This window comes from Gymnoscopelus braueri, assembly GCF_963280865.1.
Source record: "Gymnoscopelus braueri genome assembly, chromosome: 5".
Taxonomy (NCBI): Eukaryota; Metazoa; Chordata; class Actinopteri; order Myctophiformes; family Myctophidae; genus Gymnoscopelus; species Gymnoscopelus braueri.
In genome coordinates this window covers 56,772,768-56,799,815 of record NC_137606.1, presented here as the reverse complement: position 1 = coordinate 56,799,815, position 27,048 = coordinate 56,772,768, and the positions used below count along the sequence as shown (strand labels likewise).

Here is a 27,048-nt window from a genome sequence, read left to right as displayed (position 1 = left end):
GTATTGTTTCTCCCACACACAGCTGCGTGCTTCTGGGGCTTGTTGTTTTCTCGCTCTAATCCACGTTTTTTTCTTTGTCCTTCGTACTGAAGCTAAAGATAACGTTTAGAAGTGTCAAGATGTGGTGCCTCTTTATCCCGGGCACACACACACACGGTCATATCCAGTTAAAGGGATAGTTCACAGTTTTAATTTTTTTAAATCTATGGATTAGTCACTTGAATTCATGGATATTTTGTAGTTTTTGTCTCATTCCTAAGCCAATAATTTGATGACCAGCGGACCGGTATAGGCTGCAGTTCCGGTAGGAGACACAAAGGAGACTCTTTGTGTCTCCTACCGGAAACCGCTGCCGGTCATCAAATTATTGGCTTAGGAATGAGACAAAAACTAAAGAAATATCCATGAATTCAACGTCTCCATGGGGTGACTAATCGATAGGGGGAAAAAAGTCATTTTGGGGGTGAACTATCCCTTTAACTTACCTCTGAGAGGAGTTGTTGTGCGCTCTCAAGAGTTACAATTTTGTATAAATGAAAACAGAGGATTTTATTGTGCCGGTTCTGGTCAGGGACAAACACACACGATTGCTGCACGAGGCCAAGCTGTCCTTGGAAGGACGTTATCTTCAGAATAGTTGCATTGTGACTGTCTGTATGAGTGATAAAGTCACCCTTTTTTTCCTCCTTTTTGTGTTTTTTGGAGCGTTGCCCTTGACGAACTCCAACACTCACATCTCTGCCTCCTCCTCCTTCTCTGGGCCTCCTGCATGGCGGTGTTACGGTGAAATTGGTGACCCGCTGAAATACGTGACCATATGATCTCGCAGACTTGACACATAATAGCGCACGTTGGAGGTCTTGCGCAATACGAGGCCTGAATACCACCAGATTTATAACTCTGTTAAACCCATTCAAACCGGGAACACATCTGTGTCATTTTAGATTTGAACTATAACCATTATCTTATACTTTTGGCTATTCAAAAATAGCAAATCTACAAGCTTGTAGATCTGCAATTTTTTTTTAAATCATTTTTTTGGAAAATCATTGAATATATATTTTTTAAAGCGAACATTTCTACCTCAAATCTTCGCTTCTTTGGGGGGGGGGGGGGGGGGGTCCCTGGAACAACATATTTTACAAATGTTCGCTTTAAAAAAAATAATACATAATCAAAGATTTGCACTAATTTTCAAGATTTTTCAATAATAGCAGATCTACAAGCTCTTTGGGCGGCACTATGAGCTTGTAGATCTGCTATTTTTTAATAGCCAAATAAATCTTAAAATGACAGGTGAATGGATTAATAAACAGACCCGTTAAGGCCTGAAGCCGATTCTACATGTCTTCTAAATCCCAACAGTTTTCTGAAAACCGTATGTTTCTATATCAGTGGTGCTCAAACTTTTTCATGTCAAGGACCCCCAACATGATATGTATTTGGCCACCGACCCCCATCTCAAAATGTGTTGTTCCAGGGACCCCCAAGAAGCAAAGATTTGAGTTAAAAATGTTTGCTTTAAAAATATATAAATTCAAAGACTTTGAATAGCCCAAAGAAATCTATAAAATAACAGATGTGTTTCTGGATCGATTGGGTTAAGATCCACAGCCGAGGCAGCAGACAGTCATGGAGCAGGAACTGACGCTGCGGTTTCCCCGGGAACGCGTCTGTGTCATCTTGAAGTTTCTTTGACTATTCAAAAATAGCAGATCTACAAGCCCCCCCCCCCCCCCCCCCCCCCCCGCCACAAGAAGCAAAAATTTGAGTTACAAATGTTTGCTTTATTAAAAATATATATTCAAAGATTTGCACAAATTTTCCATGATTTTTCCAAAAAAATGCAGATCTACAAGCTCATGTAGATCTGCTATTTTGCAGATCTACCAAGCTTGTAGCTTATTATATCTGCTATTTTTGAATAGCCCAAAGAAATCTTAAAAATCACACACAGATGCGTTCCCGGGTCTTATAATGGATTCATGAGCGTCGGCCGTGACAACAATCGAGGCCTCTCGCTTCACACGGCCTTTCAACTTCAATCAGGAGGTGTCTGTCGACCAGTGTTTCTATGACTCTGAGTTGGAGCGGGAGAGTCCTAGTCTAGTCTCTAGTCTGCTTTGCATCATCCTTCATCACATCTCATGTTATTCTGCTTGGAGCCGTGGGTGAGGAGCATCAAAAGCATCGTCTCTGAGGGCTTTGTTCTTCAACAAGGGGATTCTCTCCTTCCACCTCCCACTCAAACGCAGACACTTACATCTTTTGATGTTTATTATTATTATAATTTTTTACTTTTCCAAAAGAACCACCCCTGAAGGGGGAGGTACCTCGTAAAAAAAAAGAAAAATAATAATAATACGTTTTTTTAAACGCATTTAGACCGGGAAAGAATCTGTGTCATTTTTTAATTTGTTTGGCTATTCAAAAATAGCAGATCTACAAGCTCATAGCGCAGCACCGAGTGTTGCACTATGAGCTTGTGGATCAGCTATTTTTTTTTAAATCGTGACAATTTGTGCAAATCTTTAAATATATTTTTCAAAGAGAACATTTGAAAGATATTTTAGTTCCAGGGACCGCCCAGAAGTTACAGTTGAGTTGCGTTACAAATGTTCACTGTAAAAAATATATACTCAAAGTTTTGCACACATTTTCACGATTTTTCAAAAATAGGAGATCTACAAGCTCATAGCGCGGCACTCGGTGCCGCGCTATGAGCTTGTAGATCTGCTATTTTTGAATAGCCAATGAAATCTAAAATGAAACAGATGCGTCCCCGGAATGTAATGGGTTAAAAGCTACAAGCTCAGTGTGAGCTGGCAGATCGGCTATTTTAGAAATTATTATAAAATAATATATATTTTTTATTTTCTTATTAAGTATAAGTTCTCAGTCTCAGGGCTGGTACCAACCTCCTGAGCAAAAAGGGTCAGAATTAGGTTCTGAGAAGAACGTTATATCTGAAACAGAGTCGTATAGCGTAATGGAAACAAACCCAGAACGCCTTGAAATACGTTCGGACGGCGCGGTGCGGTTCAACTTCATGTCCTCGCCACTACAACACGCCTGCTATTTAACACTGTTGACGTCATTCTCTTCTTCCTACTTGTTCTGCCACTGCAGCAGAAACAGCATTTTCGGTGGTTGAAAACGCAAAAAAAAAAGGGAAACCCCCTTCCAGAGTGGAAATCTTTGAAAACACTCCGCCTCGCGTTCTCCATGTAAAAGGGCAATACGGGGGGGGTAAACTGCAAAACGTGTGACGTCATCATGGCTCACGTCGGCTCACGCCGCGAGTGTGCTGTAAACAAACAGCTGTGACAGGAAGTAGAACGGAAGTGGTCTATCTGACAGCATGTCACGACGCCACCTAGCCACCTGGCATGCACACTACAGCGTTTTCAATCGCTGTTGATTGCGTCTCCGTGTAAACGCAGAATTAAAAAGTGAGAACGCAACGGGCACTTTGTCGTTTTCTGTTCTGATACCGTGTAAACGTGGCCTGAGACTCCAACTGCCAATCTCGTCCTCAGACTATGACTCCACCCCGTCTTGTCCTCAGCCTACGACTCCACCCCGTCTCGTCCTCAGACTACGACTCCACCCCGTCTCGTCCTCAGACTACGACTCCACCCGCCTCGTCCTTAGACTACGACTCCGCCCGTCTCGTCCTCAGACTATGACACCTTCCGCCTCGTCCTCAGACTACGACTCCGCCCGCCTCGTCCTCAGACTATGACTCCAACCTCCCGCATCGTCTTCAGTCCGAGTCTCCGCCTGCCTCGTCGTCGGAGCTGGGCCCCTCCTCCTCGGAGGAGCTGGGGTCTCCGGTGCTGGGGTCCGAAATCATGCCGTCTGAACTGTCAATCTCTATGGATGTCTGGGACATGTACAGGTGCACGGCCCTCGCTGGGTGGCTGGGACATATAGGGGTTAACAGTTCACAGTTAATGGAAGTAATCCACTTAATCGATTACATATATTATTTTGTATCGATAATCAATAAAATGGTTGATTTTGAAAAAATGCAAAAATAGCCGATCTACAAGCTCACAATGCATCGCGATGCAACGCGTTGTGAGCTTGTAGCTGTTTTTGTGCACTACGACGTATAAAACAGGGCTTAGCTTATCAGCGACAGTAGCAGGGGTCATGTTCACACCAAAGATGAGCGGAAACTGGATCTTAAAGAGAAGCCATCTTAGATCACAATCTGTGATTGCAAATCTGCCTCTGAGGGAGTGTGTTGGGGGTGGGGGGAGGGGGAAGGGGGAGGGGGGGTAATTATTCCCTTTGCTGGTTAAATTTGGCTTGGTTTGATGTCTGACCAACTCCGGTAAACCAAGAAGACCAAGTCAAGTTGCCCACTTTTTATTTCAGAGATTGTGTTTTGATCTGGAGGCCGTGATCTCAGCGTATCTGTATCTAAACCTAAACAGCTTGAAGCACCCAGACAGTAACAGACAGATCTGAAAACCCACCAGAGACAAGCCAAGACATCCCGTAATACCCAGGGAAAGCAAAGATGTACACGCTATTAGCATAGCACACTGTTTAAATCAGAGACACTGTCACACGGTACAATGTGACCCATTGAAATGAGTGACCCAGTATGATGACAGACCACAGGCTGATGACAAAGGGCGCAGATCTCATTACAACTTGGGGGATCGGGGGGGACAAAGACTTCCCCCCCAAAATGGATCAAATCATTGAGCATGATACATGGGGGGGGGGGGGGGGCAGAGAGACACAAACAGAATCTTCACAAAGTATTGTGGTTATGTGTGAATGACTTCAAAAGTGGAGTCAGCTTCTATTCATTATTATATTATATATATTAATATATTTTGAAATTACAAAACGTATTCCAAAAAAGGGGGGAGACAGGTTCATGTTTTTTCTGGAGTTGGGGGGGGACACACCCCTCCACCTCCCCCCCCCCCACCTGGGATCTGCGCCCCTGCATGGCGTTGAAGGTCTGCAATGAAATGGCCGGTTTAAAATCAGTATGCTTGTTCTTATTTTGATTATTAGGCAGCAGTCTTGTAGTATTTCTCCAGCAAATCACATTATAAGTCAAAGACAAAAGTCAAAAGACAAAAATAACACTCAGGAAAAAAACAAAACAAAACAAAAATACAGTGATACAGCCTATAGGAGATCAGTATGTACAACAGAGCCACGCTGGTACCTGTACAGCACACAACCATGGACAACACGGGAGGTTTGATAAGTGCTTAGAGTTTCACACAGCGTACACAGTAAGTACACTTTAATAGCATTTTACTTAAAGGTAGAGCTACAGATATACTAACTTTTGATATTTACAATAGTCCATATCAAGGGGGGGGGGGGGGGGGCAATAACAAGTTTCTTTTTTCATATAATGATATGGAAATTACTGAAAAGGTGGCCCTACTGGTAGCAGAATGTAACTGCACAGTGATGACATCACTGCAGTTACTTGGTATAATATTGGCCGATAAATGGACATGGTAAATGTCTACCATTTAATACCATTCTGATATATTTACAATACTCTGGATTAAGCCTCTCTACTGTAAAAGGTCCCCCCCCCCCGGGCTGGCAGAGGGAGAGTAGCGCCCAGGATTACAGCTTAGGCAATTGGTGAAAAAATGGGTTACAAAAATTGTGGGATAAAACAATGTAAAAGAAAAAAAAGGGGGGGGGGGGGTATATATTTTTTTATGTATTGATTATGTAAGTGTCCTTGTATTTATTTACAGGGAGTTTAGGTGATTTTAGCAGATTAAATTGAATGCACTCAAAATAATTAAGGGATCAAAGTCTTCCCTACATTTCTTTGATGATATAAAGTGATAGGTTTATAGGCTGGACTTCTTCCACTCCTGACATCACAAAACTGCTCAACTGAATGTTGGGGGCGGGGCAGACTTAGCTGTTCCTTTTTTTCAACATTTATAAAACAGATTTATGAGAATGCCAAATTATTATTTTTGTTCACATTATCTGAATAGCCAGCATTTAAAAGTATCTGTTGCCCTGCCTTTAAGGTAAAATTACAAACACAGTAGAAAGTGGAAAAATGGACTGTTCCTCTATTCCAGTGGTTCTCAAAGTGGGGTCCACAGGGGTCCACAGGGGTCCTTGAGGGGGTTCCAAATGGACCCGTACAGGTCTGTAATGGGTCCATTTGGTTCCATGTGTACACTCTCAGAGTTATGGGGGTTTCTTGAAATTAAAAGGTTTGAGAACCACTGATGGTTTTGGTGAAATAACTGATCAAGCTTATACGGCTGTAATCAGAGTCTGAAATGTATTAGTAGGTAATTAAAGGGATATTTCACTTTCAAAAAAACTTTTGGTCATTGTATCATCTACTCAGGCCTTTGTGAGCCCCCCAGACAGTTTTTAAGTTGCTCGATTCAGTATTTAGATATTTGATATTCATTTTATCAGACACGCCCCCTTCCTATACAAACCCATTGTAACTTCAAACTCCATTTTAACCGTGTTAGATTCATCAAGAACCAAGGACGGGTGTTTTCGATGATTCTAACATGGTTAAAATGGAGACGACAAAAATACCAAAAGTTTTTTTGAAAGTGAAATATCCCTTTAAGTAAATAGCGTAAATGCAGCCCCTGTTCTATGTCAATACTTCTACTTTATACAAGAAATGTGTTTTGAAATGGTGGGACAGAAAAAACACAACTTGTTTCTCTCCGGAATAAAAGGTGTTTTAGTGGCATCATAAATGACTATAATATAGTTCTGGCTAAGTATCAGCGGCATTCTACACACAATAAAGGCACTTAGTTATGATTTTTTTTTTCAAATTCTGTTTTGTTAAAAACAGCTGCCCAGTGATTGGTCCAGGTTTGTGGAGGAGGAGGAGGAGCAGGAGGCGCCAAGTGAAGCATCCAATAGCAAAAGAGCGCTTCAGAGCCCCAGGTCCCATAGGTGGGAGGGCCCCGCCGGGCCCCAGTCGGAGGCAGAGAGGAGGGGGCAGACAGAGAGAGAATATGATGCCTTTCACACATGCATTGTAACAGGGAAGGTTTTTCACATCAGTCATGTTCTGTGTAAGGAAATGGCTTTTATTTATTTGTTTGTTTTTGATCTACCTCACGCTGTTTGTGAACGAATGTGAAACGTACATTCTCATGTGAACACATCTGAAACGTACATTCTCATGTGAATGTATGTGAAACGTACATTCTCATGTGAATGTATGTGAAACGTACAGTCTCATGCAAAACGTACATTCTCATGTGAAACGTACATTCTCATGTGAACACATTTGAAACGTACATTCTCATGTGAAACGTACATTCTCATGTGAACACATTTGAAACGTACATTCTCATGCAAAACATACATTCTCATGTGAACTCATCTGAAACTGACTTTGTCCTGTTGAACGCATGCTCATGTTACTTGCTACATGTGTGAAAGGCCAACAACAACACCAGAACAACATCCCGACCCCATTCCCCCCACCGGAAACATTTTCCAAAGTTCGCATGAGAAAAAAATAATTAAAAAGGGCCGATTGCCCTCTTCCTCCTCCTCCTCCGTTCTCCTTCCAGGTTCGATCCCCTCGGCCCTCTTACCACGCGGTGGGGTCTTTCCTCTCCCTGCGGGGGGCTTCCTCCTCGTTGGTCACCTCCTCCCTCTGTCGGTTCTTCCTGCACTTCCTGCAGGAGAGGATGATGACCAGCAGGATGACCACCAGAGCGATGGCCGCGCCGATGGCCAGGGCCAGGATGAGGAGTTCTGAGAAGGAGGCTGGACACACACACACACACACACACACACACACACACACACACACACACACACACACACACACACACACACACACACACACACACACACACACACACACACACACACACACACACACACACACACACACACACACACACACACTTAGAGCAAGGGTCTTCAACATGTTTCAGGCCAAGGACCCCTTAGCTGAGAGAGAGATGAACCAGGGACCCCCACACTACATATTGTATAACATAGTGTTACAGGTAGCTTCATAGACATAGATTTGACAGACACTATCATGTTGGATTCATGTTCATGTGTATTTTCAGACGTTTAACCACTTAACCCCTCAATACTTAGTAAACTTGACCTTTCACTCTGTACTTGGTCTGCTCTTTTTCCCCCTCTACACCTATACCTCTTTGCCGAAAATAGCCGATCTACAAGCTCACAACGCCTCGCAGCGCGAGGCGTTGTGAGCTTGTGGATCGGCTATTTTTGGCTTAACTTCTCCTCAGAATAGGGATGCTAGGGTACCCCCTGTAGTAACTCTGAGGACCCCTAGGGGTCACCGCCTGATTTAGACATTTAGCAGACGCTCTTTATCCAGAGAGACTTAGGCGAGGCAGTTTTATTTCTAAAGCACATTTCAACAACAAGGCGATTCAACGTGCTTTACACAAGAACATCAGGCACAGGAGGAAACACAGTTATACCATGACATTAACTCTCTCAGTGCCAGGCCCCGAGTTATCCCGAGTTTTAGGGTTATACCCTCAGTGCCAGAACGAGAAATCCCGAGTTTTTTTTTTGAAAAAAGTGTTCAGAACCCAAGATATCATTATCTTAAGATTTGCAGCTCCATCCACTCTTTGTTTAACCTATAACTGAAAAAGGCTGTATCTCACTTCTAAGCACTTTTTTTACTTTGAAAAAACTAAAAATTGCTGGCAAAGTTCGCAATATTTTTTTTATTTCATTGGCACTGAAAGAGTTAAGATGCATAAAACAAAAGAAACAAACAGATTAAGACCGGGAACGCATCTGTGTCATTTTAGACACTGTGTCATTTTTATTCAAAAATAGCAGATCTATAAGCTCGAGCTTGTATATCTGCTATTTTTTGAAAAACAAATCATGAAAATGTGAGCAAATCTTTGGGGAAATAATATATATATATATATATATATATATATATATATATATACTGCAACTCTGCGACAGACCGCCTTATAAAGAGATACATTTGTAGGAGATGCATAAGATGGATGAAAATAAAGCGGCTGTATAGGGCTGCATAATTAACTGTCCTCACACACTGAAAGGCCACCTGGTCACATTGGACGTGTCACATCGTCTCTATATTCAGCTGCAATTAATTCATCCTTTGAACCACATGGCACTGACCTGAATAGAAGTCATAATGCGACATTAACATTTTATCATCTTATTATCTTCCTTATACTTTGTCCCAATTATTTTCAAAACTTTTCAGCTTCCCTTTCCTTACTTTACATTTTTTATCCCATGCTTTTGTAACCCTTTTTTCACCCGGCGCCAATTTCCTAAGTGATCCTGGGCGCTACACTCCCCCCACCAGCCTAGGGAGGCCAGGGCCGAGCTCATGCCTCCTTCAATGCATGAGAGCCAACTGACCTTCTTGTCACCTGACAGGGGGGAGTTTCCCCGGTAGGACGTAGCGCGTGGAAGGAACACGTTATTCCAACCAGTTCCCTTTCCCCTCCATCAGGCGCCCCGGCTGTCATGGGGGAGGCGGTATAGCTACCAGGATTACTACATGTTTTTGTGAGGGTATTAACTACCCTAGGAGACACGGAGAGAACCCCACGTAGGGTATGGGCGCTGATGACGCGGAGGAGAAGACACGCCCCCAGCGTCCCCGGTGGGAATCGAACCCATGACCTTCGAGCTGTGTGGCGACAGTGCTACCGACTGCGCCACCGTGCCCCCTCAGCTTCCCTTTCCATCTGTTGAAGTGTCTGTCTGTCTGTCTGTCTGTCTGTCTGTCTGTCTGTGTGTCTGTCTGTCTATATTAGACAAAATATTCAAATATTGATATAACATATTGGCTGGAACCAAGCCATCCAGGCTCCTGGTGAATCATGACCGTATAACATTTGATTCTGTGTCAAAAAAAAAACGCAAAGAAAAGGGTATTTATAAAATATAGTAATATAATTAAATATTTAAATATTTTTGACACCAAATGACATCAAATGTTTTATGGTCATGAATCACCAGGAGCCTGGATGGCTTTGGGTCCAGGCTTAAAATAAATAATATAAATATTTTCGAAAATCTCTATAGGAAAAATTAATGGGGTTTCTCTCTGTGGCACCACAAAATGTCCGTCACTGCTATGCCCTATAGTGCACGCTGTAGGGTGGTCTGTGTGTTGTTCCTGGTGTATTTTAAGGAGTGTTCAGGTTGTTCCTCTGTCAGACACCAGGGCACTACCTGCCACCAGGGAGTTCCTCTTCCCCATCGTATTAAAAAATGTAAGTACTCCAGAAAAAAAATCTAACCTAAAAGTACAATACTTGAGTAAATGTACTTAGTTACTTTCCACCCCTGGTTTCTGGCTGCCAGCCACAAGGACACAACGAGCCACCAGGGAGATTATTTTCCTCCACCATAGCGTTGGTTTCTAATAATGTTTCTCTCACAGAACCTCTACTCTGTGCTGCTCTCTATGAGTCATCTACCACCCAGACTGTCTGTCTGTCTGTCTGTCTGTCTGCCTGTCTGCCTGTCTGTCTGTCTCACACTCAAGGAACAGTTTTCTGCAACAACTTTTTAAAATGTGCTGAGCTGGTTTAAATACTGATGCAAGGTGTTGATAGCTTATAGTTACAGTGAGCGTCAACCTTTTTTTTTCCCCCAAGGACCCCCAGTTTGATATGCATTAGACCACGGACCCCCATATATGATACCCAGGGACGGATTAACCCCCGCATGGGCCCATGGGCCGCCAACTCAACAACAAAATGTTAGGATTATTTTCTTTTTGTGTTTTATTTGTTGCAAAAACGTTTTTTTTTTTTTGTTGGGGGGGGGGGCTAGTGAAAGCTACAGGTATGGTGTGTATGATATGAAATCCTTAATCATATTCCATCATATATGGAAGGGCCCCAGGAGCCCTCGTCAGGGCCTCAAACCCAGTGAGAATAACTGGGTTGGTAAATACAGAGGAGGGGCCCCGCCCACACATTTGATATTTGATTAACATATACATTTCATTTTAGTAAATTTGACGATGGCCGGGCGGCCCAGTTCCCCCGAAGGACCCCTGAGAGCCAAGAGCCCCTGGGCCACGACCCTGGCGGCCTAATGGCTAATATGATACCGTTTTTTATATCTCAGGGACCCCCCAATCTACCCCCCAGAATCCCTCTAATAAGGGTCCATTTGGTTCCTAACTATCAATCATTTAGCTGGAGACCCCCACAGTCACAACCAATGGTCTATGATGTGCAAATCTCTTCACTACTTGTTGTATGATTTCATTATATCGCTGTTGTCAGGCAGAATTCTTTTTTATGTTTTGTTTATTTATATATATCGTAGATCAATGCCCTACTTCAACAACGTCAACGAGACGTGCAACAGTAGTGAACATGTTGAATGTTAAAGTGAAAGGGTATGTGTGTCTGTGAGTTTTATAAATACTGAACCAATAAAAAGTATTAATTAATTAATTAATCGCTCCGGTGGCACAGTGATAAAGTCCCTGCCCACCACCACGGAGGTTGTGGGTTCGAATCCACCGTGGTGCAGCCGGCTTTGTGGAGCGTCTACACCAGGGCCGGAATATACAGTAGCTTTTAGGTTTGGACTAGTGGGAGACAAACAGTAGGCCTACCACAACAAACTACAGCACTGCAGCAGACAGCAAAATAAATCTACAATGGATAAAGCTTTTTTGACAACCAGTAGTGCCATTGTGCCAAGGTTGTTATTGTTGCAGCTATAAGAAAAGCCACGTCAACTGCATGGTGTTCATGTTATTAAACGGGTCTAAGTCTGAGGGTACAAAATGGTAGCCTGGTAAACCCTCCCTCCGGAAATCTCATTTCTATTTGATTCCAGGAGTGAGTCTGGCATGATCCGCCTTTCTGCAATATTGGCTGTGGGCTGGAGTTGGGCGGGAGTAATACCGTTGACTGACAACCCCTTCAGCCAATGATAATTTTTCCCCTTCAGCCAATCAGCAGTTCACCAGTGTAATGTGACGCAACGGGACTTTTGAGACGGCCGTGCCCAAAATGGGTTGCCTTATTTGGATACATGGGTGTCACTGCCCGCCCCTACCGGTTCTCTAAATTTTTATTTTTAAATAGGCTTTGTCATGATTAATTGACCACATATATGAAGTTAAACAACTAAATTCTATCCAAACGATATCTTATAAGTAAATTCCGTGCCTCAAAATAGAAGTTAGAGAGCTTTTTGAAGTAAAAAAATAGCGGAGAATATAGCGGACATGAAAAAGATGGCTGCCGTTCGTGTTTTGGGCTCACTTGAACTCGCCACCTGATTGGCCAACGTAAGCTGTCAATCACAGAACAATGAGCGACGACGCTGATAGGCTCGGCCGTTTGGAGTACACAGCCAATATTGCAGAAAGGCGGTTCATGCCAGACTCACTCCTGGAATCAAATAGAAATGAGATTTCCGGAGGGAGGGTTTACCAGGCTAACAAAATGGAACAAAGTGTTCTTATAGCCTATCAATAATATCAATCATTTATCTGGCCTCCTCAAGCTCCCCTGGGATGTCCCTGATGACTACCCCAATCCACACGTATGTTGAGAAGAATCAGTGGTGTACAGTAACTAAGTACAGTACTTGTACTCAAGTACTGTACTTAAGTACAATTTTTAGGTATCTTTTACTTTACTGGAGTATTTACAATTTTCAGTACTTTTACTTCTACTCCACTACATCTCAGAGACAAATACAGGTATTGTACTTTTACTCCACCACAATTATTAGAAAACTTTAGTTACTAGTTACTTTGTATATTTCGATTATTATTACAAAACCACTTCAGCCCTGGCCCCTATATACATTTCGGCCATTTGAAAATAGCAGATCTGCGAGCTTGTAGCAGGCCAGCAAGCAGGCGGGCACGCTGAGCTGCTGCAGCAGCAGCAGCAGCAGCAGCAACACTGACTGAATTGAATTGAAATTGACTTTGCCTGGCCTGGCCTGAGCTTTTTTTTCCGCTGCAGCACTTCAGCGCTGAGCTGGCTGTGTCTGGCTGGCCTGACCTGATGCAAAAAACAAAACAAAAAAAAACATTTTTTTTTCTTTTTTTGGCGGGGGGCACCTGTCAGCGGGGAGTGTTGGGCGGGAGGAGTAGGACGAAGGCTCTACGTCCTCCCGGTGGGGGCTCCTCACTGACAGGTGAGTCAGTAGGGTACGACAGCAGTGACAACACACAGAGGAATGTGTGTGAGGAGGAATCAATTGGCTTAACGACTAAATTGTGGAGAAAAAGAGGTAAAAAATAATTGGCTACTCTAAATTAAAAAAAAAAAAAAAATTGAAAAAGTATTAATAACAAGAACTTGGTGACTAAATAATAACTACATTGGATCCATTGAAGCACGGGGTCTATTTTCCATATCCCTGAAAAAAATAATGGACATGCTAGGTTTCTACCTGACAGCAATGATATGAAGGAAACCCACGTATTTCAGTTTGACACATATACACCGCATACACCTAGTGAGGTGTTCTGTACACATCCCTGCTGTTATCTGGGTTGAGCGCTTATAGAGAAAGCTGCTTCAGATTGTAGAGGACAGGGAAAGTAGCGGTGGTCAAAATGTACTTGAGTAAAAGTACGAAAGTATTGGTATCAAATTGTACTTTAAGTACTAACGATAGTAGAACGTACTCATTATGTCCCATTTCACAAGTTTTCAAATGTATAAAAATCGTTTGAAAATAGCCGATCTACAAGCTCGCGACGCATTGTGAGCTTGTAGATCGGCTATTTATAACTAAAGTTTTCAAATAATTGTAGTGGAGTAAAAGTACAATATGTGTCTCTTGAGATGTAGTGGAGAAAAAGTTAAGTAAAGTACTTGAGTAAATGCACTTAGTTACTTTCCACCACATGGAGGGTAGGTAGGTAGGGGAGAGCAGAGCTGAGGATGTTATTGGATTATTATGGGCTCAGCTCCTGTCACAGATGCATGCAAATGAGATGCAAATGAGATGCAAATGAAGCATTTGTTTTGAATTTGTTTCGAATGCTATGACATGTTTACCGACACGCAGCTGAATTAATTAGCAGTTTTGCACCCAAACACACAGACTTTAACGTTTTCTGAACGAGCTCTAGTGTATAGCTCTATCATACAGCAAAACATATGAAGTATATTTCATATGCATTTCAAAATGCACATATTTGTGGAGAGAAAGTATACCGTATATTGAGGAGACGAAATATCTCGAAAATATAACTGACCATGAAAATATTTCCCACTGACCGAACAATAGTTTCCCCCCAAATTGGGGTTCAATTAACACTTTAAGACCGGGAAGGCATCTATGTGTCATTTTCTTTTTCTTTCTTTGGGCTATTCAAAAAATAGCAGATATATATACACAAGCTCATATCGTGGCACTGAGTGCCGCGCAATGAGCTTGTAGATCTGCTATTTTTGAATCTTTGAATATATCTATTTTTTAAAGCAAACATTTTTAACTCAAATCTTTGCTTCTGGGGTTAGGCTACAAATGTCTTCTAAATCCTTTTTTTTTTGGGGGGGGGGGGGGGGAAACATATGTTGCTTTAAGTCTTTTTCATGTCAAGGACCCACCAAAAAGATATGTATTTATTTGGCCGCGGACCCCCATCTCAAAATGTGTTCCAGGGACCCCCCAGAAGCACAGATTTGAGTTAAAAATGTTATAGCGCTCGGTGCCGCGCTATGAGCTTGTAGATCTGCTTTTTTAAAATTATAGCCAAAGTATAAAGGAATGGTTTAAGTGGTTACACAGATGCGTTCACGGTTTTAAAGGGTTAATAAACGTCTAAACAGTAAATTGTATAAATTGTATAGGGCATAGCAGTGGCGGCAATTTTCTGGTTCCACTCCAAAATAGTCAATGCATTTTTCCCATTGACATATCCAAAAATATTTGTACCAATTATTTAAAGCCTAGAATCAAGCCATCCAGGGTCCTGGTGAATCATGACCATAAAACGTTTGATTCTGTGAAAAAACTTTTTTGAAAACGGCAAAACAAAGGGTATTTATTAAATATAGTATATCATATAACTAAGTATAAAAATGTTAAAAAAATATCACAGAAACAAATGTTTTATGGTCATGATTCACCAGGACCCTGGATGGCTTGATTCTAGGCTTAAATTAATTGATATACATATTTTTGGAAAATGTCAATGGGGAAAATGAATTGACTATTTTGGAGTGGAACCAGAAAATGTCCGCCACTGCTATGCCCTATAAGCTGTGACTCATACTGACCCGTGGTGACGACGCGCAGGCGGATCTCGCCGGCGTTGCCGTGCACATCGGGCGGGTTCTTGATCTGACAGCTGAAGGTCCCGTTGTAGGTGAACTTGACCTCGCGCACGATGATGGAGGCGTCCCGCCCCATGATGTCACCGGCCCACATCACCCGCTTCCTGAAGCGGCCCTCTGGAGGAGGGTAGGGTCTGTCCTGGTAGAAGAACACCTAGAGGAACCAGAAGAACAGTTATAGTTATTATGTGGAGGAGGATTAGGGTCTGTCCTGGTACAATCTGGGAACCCATCGTCAAATAAAAGGAAAAACAGCGCCCTCTGCTGTTTTTTTACCTTTGGTTTGACTCTGGGGGGGGGGGGGGGGGGTGATTAAGTCAGCCTATGCTGACAGGAAACCGGCGTTTGGACATGCCCTCAGCCCTCCACTTCCGGTGGTGCGCCTATGTTTTCATTCCCACTAACAATATTTCTCCACGGAACACTTACACCATTTCTCCCAAAGAACATGGATGGTTTTGGTTATAAGCCCCACTTGTTTCTATGATGAAAGAGCAAGTTGAAATGTTACTAACTTTCCGTGGTTTTGTCGGCTGCGAGGACGCTATTGTTAAATGAGTTTCGGTTTGTTTCCAGTGGGAAGCGAGCGCACAGATGTAAATCCACTATATTTCCACTATATTTCCACTATATTTTATTGGGTAAAGCGCGGCCTGCTTCCTGATCTGAAGGCCCGCCCACTTGTAGCCAATGTGCATAGGTTCTCAAAGGGGCTCCCGACAGATTCAAGCGCAGCTCTGAATCTGTTCTTGAGAGATTAGTCCTGGTAGAATAATAACTAGGCTGACCCAAATAGTTCGAATATTCGAAGCTTCGTTCGATGGCACGGGATTTGAACATGAAAAAAAAGTCGACTATTCGGCCGTTTTTGTCATTTTTTTGGTTTGCTTTTCCAGCATGTGAGCGGAGCAAGATGATTTTTATCGTGGCAGGGAGCGGGTTTATAAAAAGGGTAGGAGCGGAACTAGGAGCGAGGACCGCTCCAAGCCGCTCCAGTTGGGCCGGCAACCACATGTTTGAGCATGCCGGCCGGTCGCTCGGAAACAGAAAAGTCCTTTAACGCGGCAACGGTCAGTGCCTGATCAAGATTTCATTCAAATTTGTGCGTAATCTTTTGTGTCAGTTAAGTTATATCACCAGCCGATCAAAGGATACGATTTGAAATGAAAGTGACGGGTTTTGGCCTGAACGAATCACACTCGTTTTGCGACTGGAGTCCCCCCCCCTCTCGAATCTGGGGATTAATCATTTACCCACAGGATTTAACCCTTTAAGACCTGGGACGCATCTGTTTTATTTTTAGATTTGAGCTAAAAAGCATTATTTTACACTTTGGCTATTCAAAAATAGCAGATCTACAAGCTCATAGCGCGGCACCGAGTGCCGCGCTACGAGCTTGTAGATCTGCTATTTTTGAAAAATCTAGAAAATTGGTGCAAATCTTTGAATATATATATTTTTAAAGCGAACATTTGTAACTCAAATCTTTGCTTCTGGGGGGTCCCTGGAACAAAGTATTTTGATGGGGGTCCGCGGCCCAATACATATACATTTTGGTATCCTTGACATTAAAAAGATTGAAAACCACTGACATAGCAACATACGTTTTTTTCAAAAAACTGTTAGGATTTAGAAGCCATTTGTAGAATCAGAACCTGTTTATGCCTACATAAAAAGGAAACTTGGATGGCATGATGAAGCCGTCCATCTAGGCTCATGGGGACGCATTTGTGCCGAAAGAGAAAGTGTGTCGGACACGCAGCAAAATAATAACAGTTATAGTTATTATGTGGAGAAAGCTCAGCGTCTGTCCTGGTAGAAAAACACCTGCAGGAACAGTAAAAAAATAAAAATCCGATCTACAAGCTCACAATGCGTCACATTGCGATGCGTGAGCGTGTGTATCGGCAATTTTTTTATAACCTTTTAAAACATTTCTCCTGAAATGACATGGGAGACAGGTATGAAAGAGGTTATAAATTAGGACATATTGGCTGGATAAATGAAAATACAAAAATTGTCCAAAAAGTCCCAAAATGGCAGATGAGAAAAGGCCAGCGATGAGGAAGTGATGTGAAACACAGAGACCTGAGTTTACCTCTGAGTTTTACTGCAGAGAGACAACTAACATCTTTCTGTTCCTCCCTTTCTCTCACACACACACACACACACACACACACACACAAGAGCTGTCATAGGATGCTCCCCAGAGAACTGTGAGTCACCGGCTTCTGGCTCCGCTGAGGGGGCGGTTATTCTGACACACACACAGATTCATACACACACACAGATTCATGCACGTACGTACACACACACACACACACACACACACACACACACACACACACACACACACACACACACACACACACACACACACACAGATTCATGCACGTACACACACACCTACACACACACACACACACACTAGTCGACTAGTATAACCACTAGTCGACTTTGTTGGTACTAGTCGAATAGTTGAAAAAAATAAGAAGAAAAAAAGCTTCTTTTTTTTCCATTTTTTTTTTGTGTAATTTGTTTTAATGCCATAGTAATGGCCCATCTTACTATTATTATTATCCTCCTGATTTTATTTTTTATCAAAAGGGGGTCAAAAGTATGCCCAATAAAAGCCTATTATTGGGCAATGGGGATCCTTGGAGACGCTGCTGTGGTGCTGTGCTGCTGTGCCAGAAGCGCTTCCCTTAAAACGCCATAAAAATAAGGGCAGGAGGATAATAATAATAGTAATATAGTAGTAGGATGGCATTAAAACAATGCCCCCCCTAAAAAGTGCCCTAACACACACACACACACACACACACCCCCACCCATGTCTGTAGTGTAGCGTCCCCAAGCTAGCTAGTTCTGTTAGCGTTGCCTGTTGCATGCCGGCCTGGTGGGTTGGTGATCCGGGTTGCTCTAACGCAGCGCTACTCAACCCGCGGCCCGCGGGCCGCATGCGGCCCGATCGCAGCGTCTTGGCGGCCCCCTCATGGTAAAAAAAAAAAAAAGCACAGGATAAAAAAATACATTTCCGTTCAAATATATGGGTTGCTAAAACATTTTTCAAAAACAAACAGACAGACATACATACAGGTGCGTCAATTGTTACAGGTATAATGCATAGTTTTCTATGCATTTCGGGTTTTTGGGGGGGTTTGACCCCAAAAAATTTCCGGCCGCGCTGCTTTGCCGCGCGCCCAGGATAGGTGTCTGCCACTGGACATACACACAACACAAAATAAACTGGTACAGTGAAAAGAATATGATGTCAAAATGTACATTTTCTTGTGTGTTACAAAATCGAAAAATCCAAAATAGGACCGTCATTTTTATGGCGGCCCCTTGGACTTTTGGTATTTTGCTGAGTGGCCCCTGAGCCATCTTAAGTTGAGTAGCCCTGCTCTAACGCAACTTAGGAATGATCCTATAGGACCCTGTAAAATGGAATGGACGGATGTGAATCCAGTCCAGAAAACCTACCTCCCGTCCTCTCCAATGATAGGATCTGGAGGAAAAAGGTCCATATCTCCATTATCTTTTTACAGTGGTGAAAACGGGCCATTTTCGAAGCACGATCACTCTGCCATGGCGGATCGCGTTAGAAATATTATTGTTCCAGTTGTTAGACGGGACCCTCGACCATCCTTTGTTGACATCCGGGTCCTCGTCGTGGCGTCTACAGCACTAAACAGATCAGCGTAAATGGTTAAGAAGCGCTGGCACTGGATGTACCCAGTTTTAACCCATTGAGACCTGAAGCCGATTCTACACGTCTCCTAAATCTCAACAGTATTCTGAAAAAAACATGTTTCTATATCAGTGGTGCTCAATCTTTGTCATGTCAAGGACCCCCAAAATGGTATGTATTTGGCCGCCGACCCCCATCAAAATATTTTGTTCCAGGGACCCCCCAGAAGCAAAGATTTGAGTTAAAAATGTTCGCTTTAAAAAAATATATATTCAAAGATTTGCACACATTTTCACACATTTTCAAAAATAGCAGATCTACAAGCTCGTAGCGCGGCACTCGGTGCCGCGCTATGAGCTTGTAGATCTGCTTGTAGATCAACATGGTCAAGTGTCAAGGTGATCTGAATTATGTAATGTTATTAATCTAAGAGAACTCTATACATTATATATATTCTGAGAAGAAGAATTTTTTTAGCATGATTTCACATCATACTGAGGTGACAGCCGCTCCCCGCAGTAGCAAACAATGTGTATTCACTTTGATCCCCTGTTCTCGCAGTCTTCTCGTGCCATGTGTTAATGAAGAAAGTGTTAAATCTGGGTTTATGACTGTGCAAAGTACCCATTGAAGTGAATTCAATATACCTTCACTGGTTTGGGGGTATGTGTTGTGGAAGACCTGCTTAAGGGAGGGTCAGCCATGACATGAGCTGAGCCAAACTGGATGTTCCGTTGCATGATTCTGTTTGCTCCTTTTACTCGAGTAAAATCTCTCTATACTTGGAATTCTGAATTGCTGTCTTTGCCTCATTATGTATTTATGTTTCTGAGCACCCAGTACAGATTCCTATTTGACACACGGTCAACTCCCCGGGTTATGTGGTGTGGAATTCCGTTCCCCGTTACGCACACACGTTACAGTTAGCTATTAACGATGGGTTTGCCTTACATGTGAATCGAGTCATTGTTTCTGCTGGTCGTTTGGTTAAGCATTTCAAATCACAGCACACCTGCAACAGAGGCGCTGAAAGCTAAGCAGGACAGCATGGGCGTGACCCATAAAAAGCTGAGCCAACCCTGCAAAACCCGATGGAATTCAGTGTGTGATGTGTTCGCATACAGTAACAGCCGTGCTGTCAGACCCAGTGGTGGAAAAAGTACTCAAATGATTTACTTAAGTAAAAGTACCAATACTGCAATATAGAAATACTCCGTTACAAGTAAAAGTCCACCATTCAAAATTTACTTGAGTAAAAGTACAAAAGGATTGGCATCAAAACGTACTTAAAGTACCAACAGTAAAAGTACTAACTTGCTTGAAGATCTGCCATTTTCAAATAGCCTAGGTATGAAACAGGGCTAAAGTGCTTATTAATGTATGTTTCATAATATCATCATTTATATCTGAAAAGTAACTAGTAACTAAAGTTTTCAAATAATTGTAGTGGAGTAAAAGTACAATATTTGCCCCCGAGATGTACTCAAGTAAAGTACAAATACCTCAAAAGTGTACTCAAGTACAGTACTTAAGTAAATGTACTTAGTTATTTTACACCACTGGTCAGACCTTACACCACTGGTCAGACCTTACACCACTGGTCAGACCGCACAATCACTAAACTGGCGGACGCCAGGGTGCTTGATCTCTCCAGCGAGCACTGGAAACTAATGGAGGAGATCATACCAGTGTTAGCGAAACGTACATGTGCCACCATATTCATGTCTGCGGAGCAGAATGTCTCGGTCTCAAACTCTTACCCAATTAACACATTAACCGCCAAGAACGTAGTCCTACGGTCCGTTAAATCCAACTGTTAAGCGCCGAGACCGTAGCCCTACGGGCTGCGGTCTTTTCGCGCATGCGCGGTCCGGGTGCACTTTCGGAATTTTTTTGATCCACTTCCGTTTCCGGTTTGATGACAGGAAATAGAATTATTTGGGATCCGGTTTTGACGATCACGCCCGCTCCCATTCTACAGACGAAACTGAAACTCAATTCTCTTCCTGTAGTTTTTTCTCCTCGCATTTCACTGTTTAACGTAATCCGCTCTAACTCAAACATGGATGCCCCGTTTGACACGCGATCTTCACTGGGAGATACAGGGAGATCTCGCGGATGTAAACAGACCGTGTAGAGCTCAATCTTAAGGATTTTAACAAGATCTATGGCGACATGAAAAAAACAAAAAAACAACAAAAACACCTTGGCACTGGTGAGTACATTATGAGATTAACCTCTGGCGGTGGATGTGTTAATTACCTTCAGTCTCCTCCAGAAACACCTGGTTCCCGAAGAGGATGAAAGCCGAAGAGTGGCGGAGTTCAAAGAAAAGGTCAGCACAAACATAGGCTTTGTTTTCCTAATATTAATATTTTTTTCCTAATATCCATCCATCCATCCATATTCAACCGCTTATCCGGAGTCGGGTCATGGGGGCAACAGTTCCAGCAACATTAGCCACTTCCTCCTGGGGGATCCCGAGGCGTTCCCAGGCCAGTGTGGAGATGTAATCCCCCCCCATCTGGTCCTTGGTCTGCCCCGGGGTCTTTAGGATTTGGTCCTAATATATATTTTTTAATTGTTTGTCCATTTCATATGCAGGTTAACTCGTTAACCTGCATACAGATGCGTTAATCTCCCAAGTTCCTCTGATCGCATCTGTGCTGGACCCCCCCACACAAGAGCCTGCCGTTTCTTTCGCCAGCAGAAAGAGGCTCACGTTACCGCAAAGTTGCATGAAATGGCAAAAGGTGTGGAAATGACAATGACGACGTGTGACAATGACAAGGAGTGAAACTGCACCAACTCAAAGCAGTGTGGCCGAGGTCACCGCTACTACTGGAGATGAAGATGATGTGGGAGCTGTGAGCGACGGAGATGGGCCATTACGCACGGACGAGAATGCAAACAACAGCAGCGCAATGCGACTGCTCCTGGGACATAATTACGTTACGTCCACGGACATTGCCTGACATTGCCATGGGGTTTTTTGTGAGGTTAGGATTAGGGTTAGGTTTAGGCACACGGTGGTTTTGTCAACATGCGACGTCGCCATGGCGTCCCGTCGTGTCAAAACTTGACGTGTCAGGGCTGCTGACAGAGCGGCAAAATACGACGCCTTGGCAGTGAGAATGGGTCGCCGTCGCGTAGCCTAAAACGCATTAATGTGGGTCCTCATGGACAGAAACTAAAGGTTGTATTATATTATATCATAAAGGGTTGTATATACTCACAGACTCCTCTCGTCCGGACCCCAGGGGTCTGAAGTTCCACGACACGGTGAGGGCGGAGGGGTTGATGGGGGAGGAGCTCTGGAAGGTGCACTTCAGGCGAACGTCCGTCCCGTTGACCGCCTCCAGCTCGCCCGACGTGTAAACACGCATGGCTCCAACCTGTAGTACCGCTGCAACGGATATAAAAACATGTTTACTACTAACAGACAGTGGCTCAGGGGGAAGAGCGGCCTCTTGGGAACCGGAAGGTTCACGGTTCGATCCCGGGCTCCTTCAGAGTTAGTGTGGAAGTGTCCCCCTATAACTTCTCCCGGTGAGCAGGTTGGTGCCTTGCATAACCCTTGCTAACCCCAACCTCTGCTGTCGGTGTGTGCATGCATGTGTGTGTGTGTGAATGGGTGTGTGCATGCATGTGTGTGTGAATGGGTGAAGGTAAAGCGCCTTGGATAAAAGGCGCTATATAAATGCACCATTTAAAAAACACATGTGTAAACACGCATACCTCCCACCCGCAATATACAGAAACAGCCATGTTTACTACACATGAATAGAAACACGTACGTCACCTCCCTCCTGCAACAATGCTGCAATGAAACTAAGATGGTTACAAAAAAAGATGAAAAGAATGCAACACGGCAGCACACATACAGTACAATACATAGAACACGAACACACGATTAAATTCCGTTTTATTAAAGTGCCGGACCACAAGTTGTCTCCAACTTGTGGTGCGTGCGTGCGTGCGTGCGTGCGTGCGTGCGTGCGTGCGTGCGTGCGTGCGTGCGTGCGTGCGTGCGTGCGTGCGTGCGTGCGTGCGTGCCCGGGGGAGGGGGTCCCATAATAATGATTCTCATTCCAGTTTCAACAGATGACATCATTCATGTGTGAATGTGTATCATCGGGGGAGCAGAATAACTTGAAGTAATTGAAGTAACAGAGAGAACTATAATCTTATGATATTACGAAAACTAGAGTAACAGTAAAACATTTCAGATGACTAAAATATTACTAAAAAACTAAATAAAATAAATCTTTTTTATTCAAAAGACTATGACTTTAACTGAATTAAAATTTGCTGTCAAAATCAACACTGGCGTGACCCCAGACTAGAGGATGCACAACATACAAGCTCACAGGAGATGCATGACACACCAACTGTTATTATACGTTTCTGTTTCTGTTTGTCTGCTTTTTATCTGTGTGGATGGTGAGTGAGCACATACAAGCTCACAGGGGAAATACATGACAACAACAACACAACTATTTTCATTTTCATTTTTCTTTGTGTTGGGGGGGCACAATACCAGTTTGAAATAAAGAGAGTATTTTACTGAGCATCATATTATATTTTACTACGGCTAAAAGCTCTAAACTGATTGTAGATCAGTAATGTGTCTCTGGGACTGGACTGTGTGAGTAATATCCACTCAGGGTTCAGTACAGAGGCAGAGATAGGAGAGAATGTCCTGTATTATATTATATTATATTATATTATAGCTTTTGAGCAAAAACCTTGTATCTCCATTATCCATATTATCCACCTTTTTCATGTTTTTTCATAAGCACAACAGTGTCATGTAATTATTAATAATAGTGACACAACCTGAAAATAATCGATGATGTCACTGGTAGGCAGGTTTGTGAATGGTCCAGAGCCCTCCTCTGAGACACAGACAGAGTATTAAATGAAGATAGGTTTAACCCTTTAAGACCTGGAACGCATCTTGTGTCACTTTTTGATTTGAGCTAAAAAACAAAAAAAGCATTATTTTACACTTTGGCTATTCATAAATAGGAGATCGACAAATAGCGCAGCACCGAGTGCCGCGCTATGAACTTGTAGATCTGCTATTTATGAAAAATCGTGAAAATGTGTGCAAATCTTTGAATATGTATATTGTTTTAAAGCATTTTATTTGTAACTCAAATCTTTGCTTCTCTGGGGGGTCCCTGGAACAAAATATTTTGAGATGGGGGTCGGCGGCCAAATTCATAGTTTTGGGGGTCCTTGACATGAAAACGTTTGAGCACCACCGATATAGAAACATGTTTTTGAGATTTAGAAGACATTTATAGAATCGGAAAAAAAAGGAGTAGTTCACCCAAAAAACATCACTTATTTTCTATCAATAACACACCCCATGAAGCATTGAATTCATGGAGATTTTTTAAGTTTTTGTCACATTCCTAAGACAATAATTTGATGACCGGCGTTAAAAATGCTAATGTATCCGGTAGGAGACTCAAAGGGGTCTCTTTGAGTCTCCTACCGGAAATACACCCGGTCATCAAATGATTGTCTCAGGAATGCGTCAAAAAACTAAACAGTCTCCATGAATTCAATGCTTCATGGGGTGTGTTACTGATAGAAAATAAGTAATTGTTTGGGTGAACTACTCCTTTAACGAGAGCTTATGACTACATAATAACTACATTGGATCAACAAGGTTCCTTTTTCCTCAATTCCCTGAAAAGCAAAGGTTTTGGAGATTTTTGTACATGCAAGTTTTCCCCCTGACAGAGACGCTGTGCAGAGATTCTATCTGTGTGTCCATGAGCTGCAGAACAGACAGAAGAGAAGAGAAGAGAAGAGGAGAGGAATGGAGGAGAAGAGAGATAGAGGCAGCCGTTTGGTGTTTCTACATCATGATGGATGGTCGTTGGATAGAGTCAGTGGTACGGCCCGTTTCACCCGTTCAATCAGTGTCACTTTCCATTTTGGCTATTCAAAAATAGCAGATCTACAAGCGCTATGAGCTTGTAGATCTGCTATTTTTTGAATAGCCAAATAAATCTTAAAATGACACAGATGCGTTCCCGGTCTTAATGGGTTAAGCCAATACAACCGGGAAAGCATCTGTGTGATTTATATTGTTTTGTGCAGAACTACTGATTTTAGAAGGCAATTGTGAGATCAGCCTAGTGGTTAGAGTGGGCTCTAATCCCAGGTTCAATTCCCGGCCGGCCGGACCATTGTTATGCTGCATGTGTCACTGCCTTGTTCTCTGTCCACATTTCCTGTCCATCGCTTCACTCTATCTGTTCTGACACACACACACACACACACACACACACACACACACACACACACACACACACACACACACACACACACACACACACACACACACACACACACACACACACACACACACACACACACACACACACACACACACACACACACACACACACACACACACACACACACACACACACACACACACACACGTTTTTCAAAGTGGTTAAAATTATTATTATGAAAGTTTTAGTAGTTAAAAAAACACAATCCGACCACTTAAAGGGATACTTCACTTTCGGGCCGGGGACACATTTAAAAAAAATATTAAAAATAAATGAAAAAAGTTATGGAAAATTCATGGCCCCCTCACGACACGCAGTGTCCTACTAATGTGTGAGGGGGCCATGAATTTTCCATAACTTTTTTCATTTATTTTTAATATTTTTTTTAAATGTGTCCCCGGCCCGAAAGTGAAGTATCCCTTTAATCACAGCTCATCCAATCACAGGCCATCTAAGTCTGTGGCGAGGGCCCCGTATCCTGATGAGTCACCTCTGTGTGTAGTTGTGTGTAGAACACCACATACACATCGTGCACAATGACTCTCCATGCTGTCCACAGAGCTGTTATCTCCAGGCCATGTGTTATATAGAATAATATATATATAATCTATGGACAAGTGCTTTTGTTTATGCTACTGTTGGCCCCCCCTTGGCGGGCTGCCATAGATCACAGAGAGAGAGTGGGGGGGGGGGGGGGGGGACGGGGGGCATGAGGCCATGTCTGCTTGGAGGTAGTCCAACATTCTAAACCTGTTGCATTAACATTAAATCATAACTTCCTTTCATCCACTTTCAACCTGGCAGAACTATGTTTTACTTATGTGCCAGTGCTAAAAATAGTGCCCAATATTCAACATTCCTTTCCTTGAAAGGTTTTTTGAATAGTGTGTGTGTGTGTGTAGATTTTGATTATTATTACAAAACATTCATTAACCACTTCAGCCCTATATACATTCCGGCCATTTGAAAATAGCAGATCTACAAGCTCACGACGCATTGTGAGCTTGTAGATCTACTTTTACTTTTGGTACTTTAAAGGACGACGACTTCACCCATTTTCAACCTATCTTCATATAGGTGTGGTCCTCATTAATACTCATGATAAAATGATACCCTTTTTTTCTACTTGGTCTGTGTCTCATAGGAGGGTTGTGGACAGTCCAGAAACCCGTCTACCAGTGACATCATCGTTAGGCAGATGTTTTTTTCAACAAGATTTCAATTTGGTATTTAGATTTGTATTAACGTGAGAACAATGGCTTCTATTATTGCATTGCAACTTTCCAGTAATAGAAAGCCTGCAGTTTCTATTAGCTTGGATTCCCCATCGATGATGTCACTGGTAGACGGGTTTATGAACTGTCCACAGCTCTCCTATGAGACAATAATTAGACAATAATTGTACCATTTTATCATGGGCATTAGTGAGGACCGATTATATGAAGATAAAGGAAAATTTCACCCATTTACAACTAGTACATTTTGATACCAATACTTTTGTACTTTTACTCGAGTACATTTTGAATTCCGGACGTTTACTTGTAACAGAGTATTTCTGCATTGCAGTATTGATACTTTTACTTAAGTAAAAAGTTTGAGTACCTTTTCTACCAGTGCTTCCTCATGGAAGGTTCATACTTTTTTTAAACAGTTCTTATGCCTGCTGCCTAGACTTGCACCT

General features: G+C 42.7%; 1 protein-coding gene across 2 annotated transcripts in view; it reads right to left on the bottom strand.

The window, feature by feature from the left end:
• Positions 1-1,751: 1,751 nt before the first annotated feature.
• Positions 1,752-27,048, bottom strand: part of LOC308085694 (myelin protein zero-like protein 2) — a 181,801-nt gene continuing 156,504 nt past the window's right edge. Inside the window, exons 3-6 of one of the 2 annotated variants that reach the window (XM_080428951.1) lie at positions 22,284-22,453; positions 15,297-15,507; positions 7,608-7,782; positions 1,752-3,923 (exon numbers count right to left, since the gene is read on the bottom strand). In XM_080428951.1, the coding sequence (XP_080285077.1) occupies positions 3,767-3,923; positions 7,608-7,782; positions 15,297-15,507; positions 22,284-22,453 (713 nt within the window). In that variant the 3' untranslated portion in view covers positions 1,752-3,766. Of the gene's footprint in view, positions 7,155-7,290; positions 7,783-15,296; positions 15,508-22,283; positions 22,454-27,048 lie in introns of both variants that reach the window. The other variant, XR_013933204.1, reaches the window with a different exon arrangement.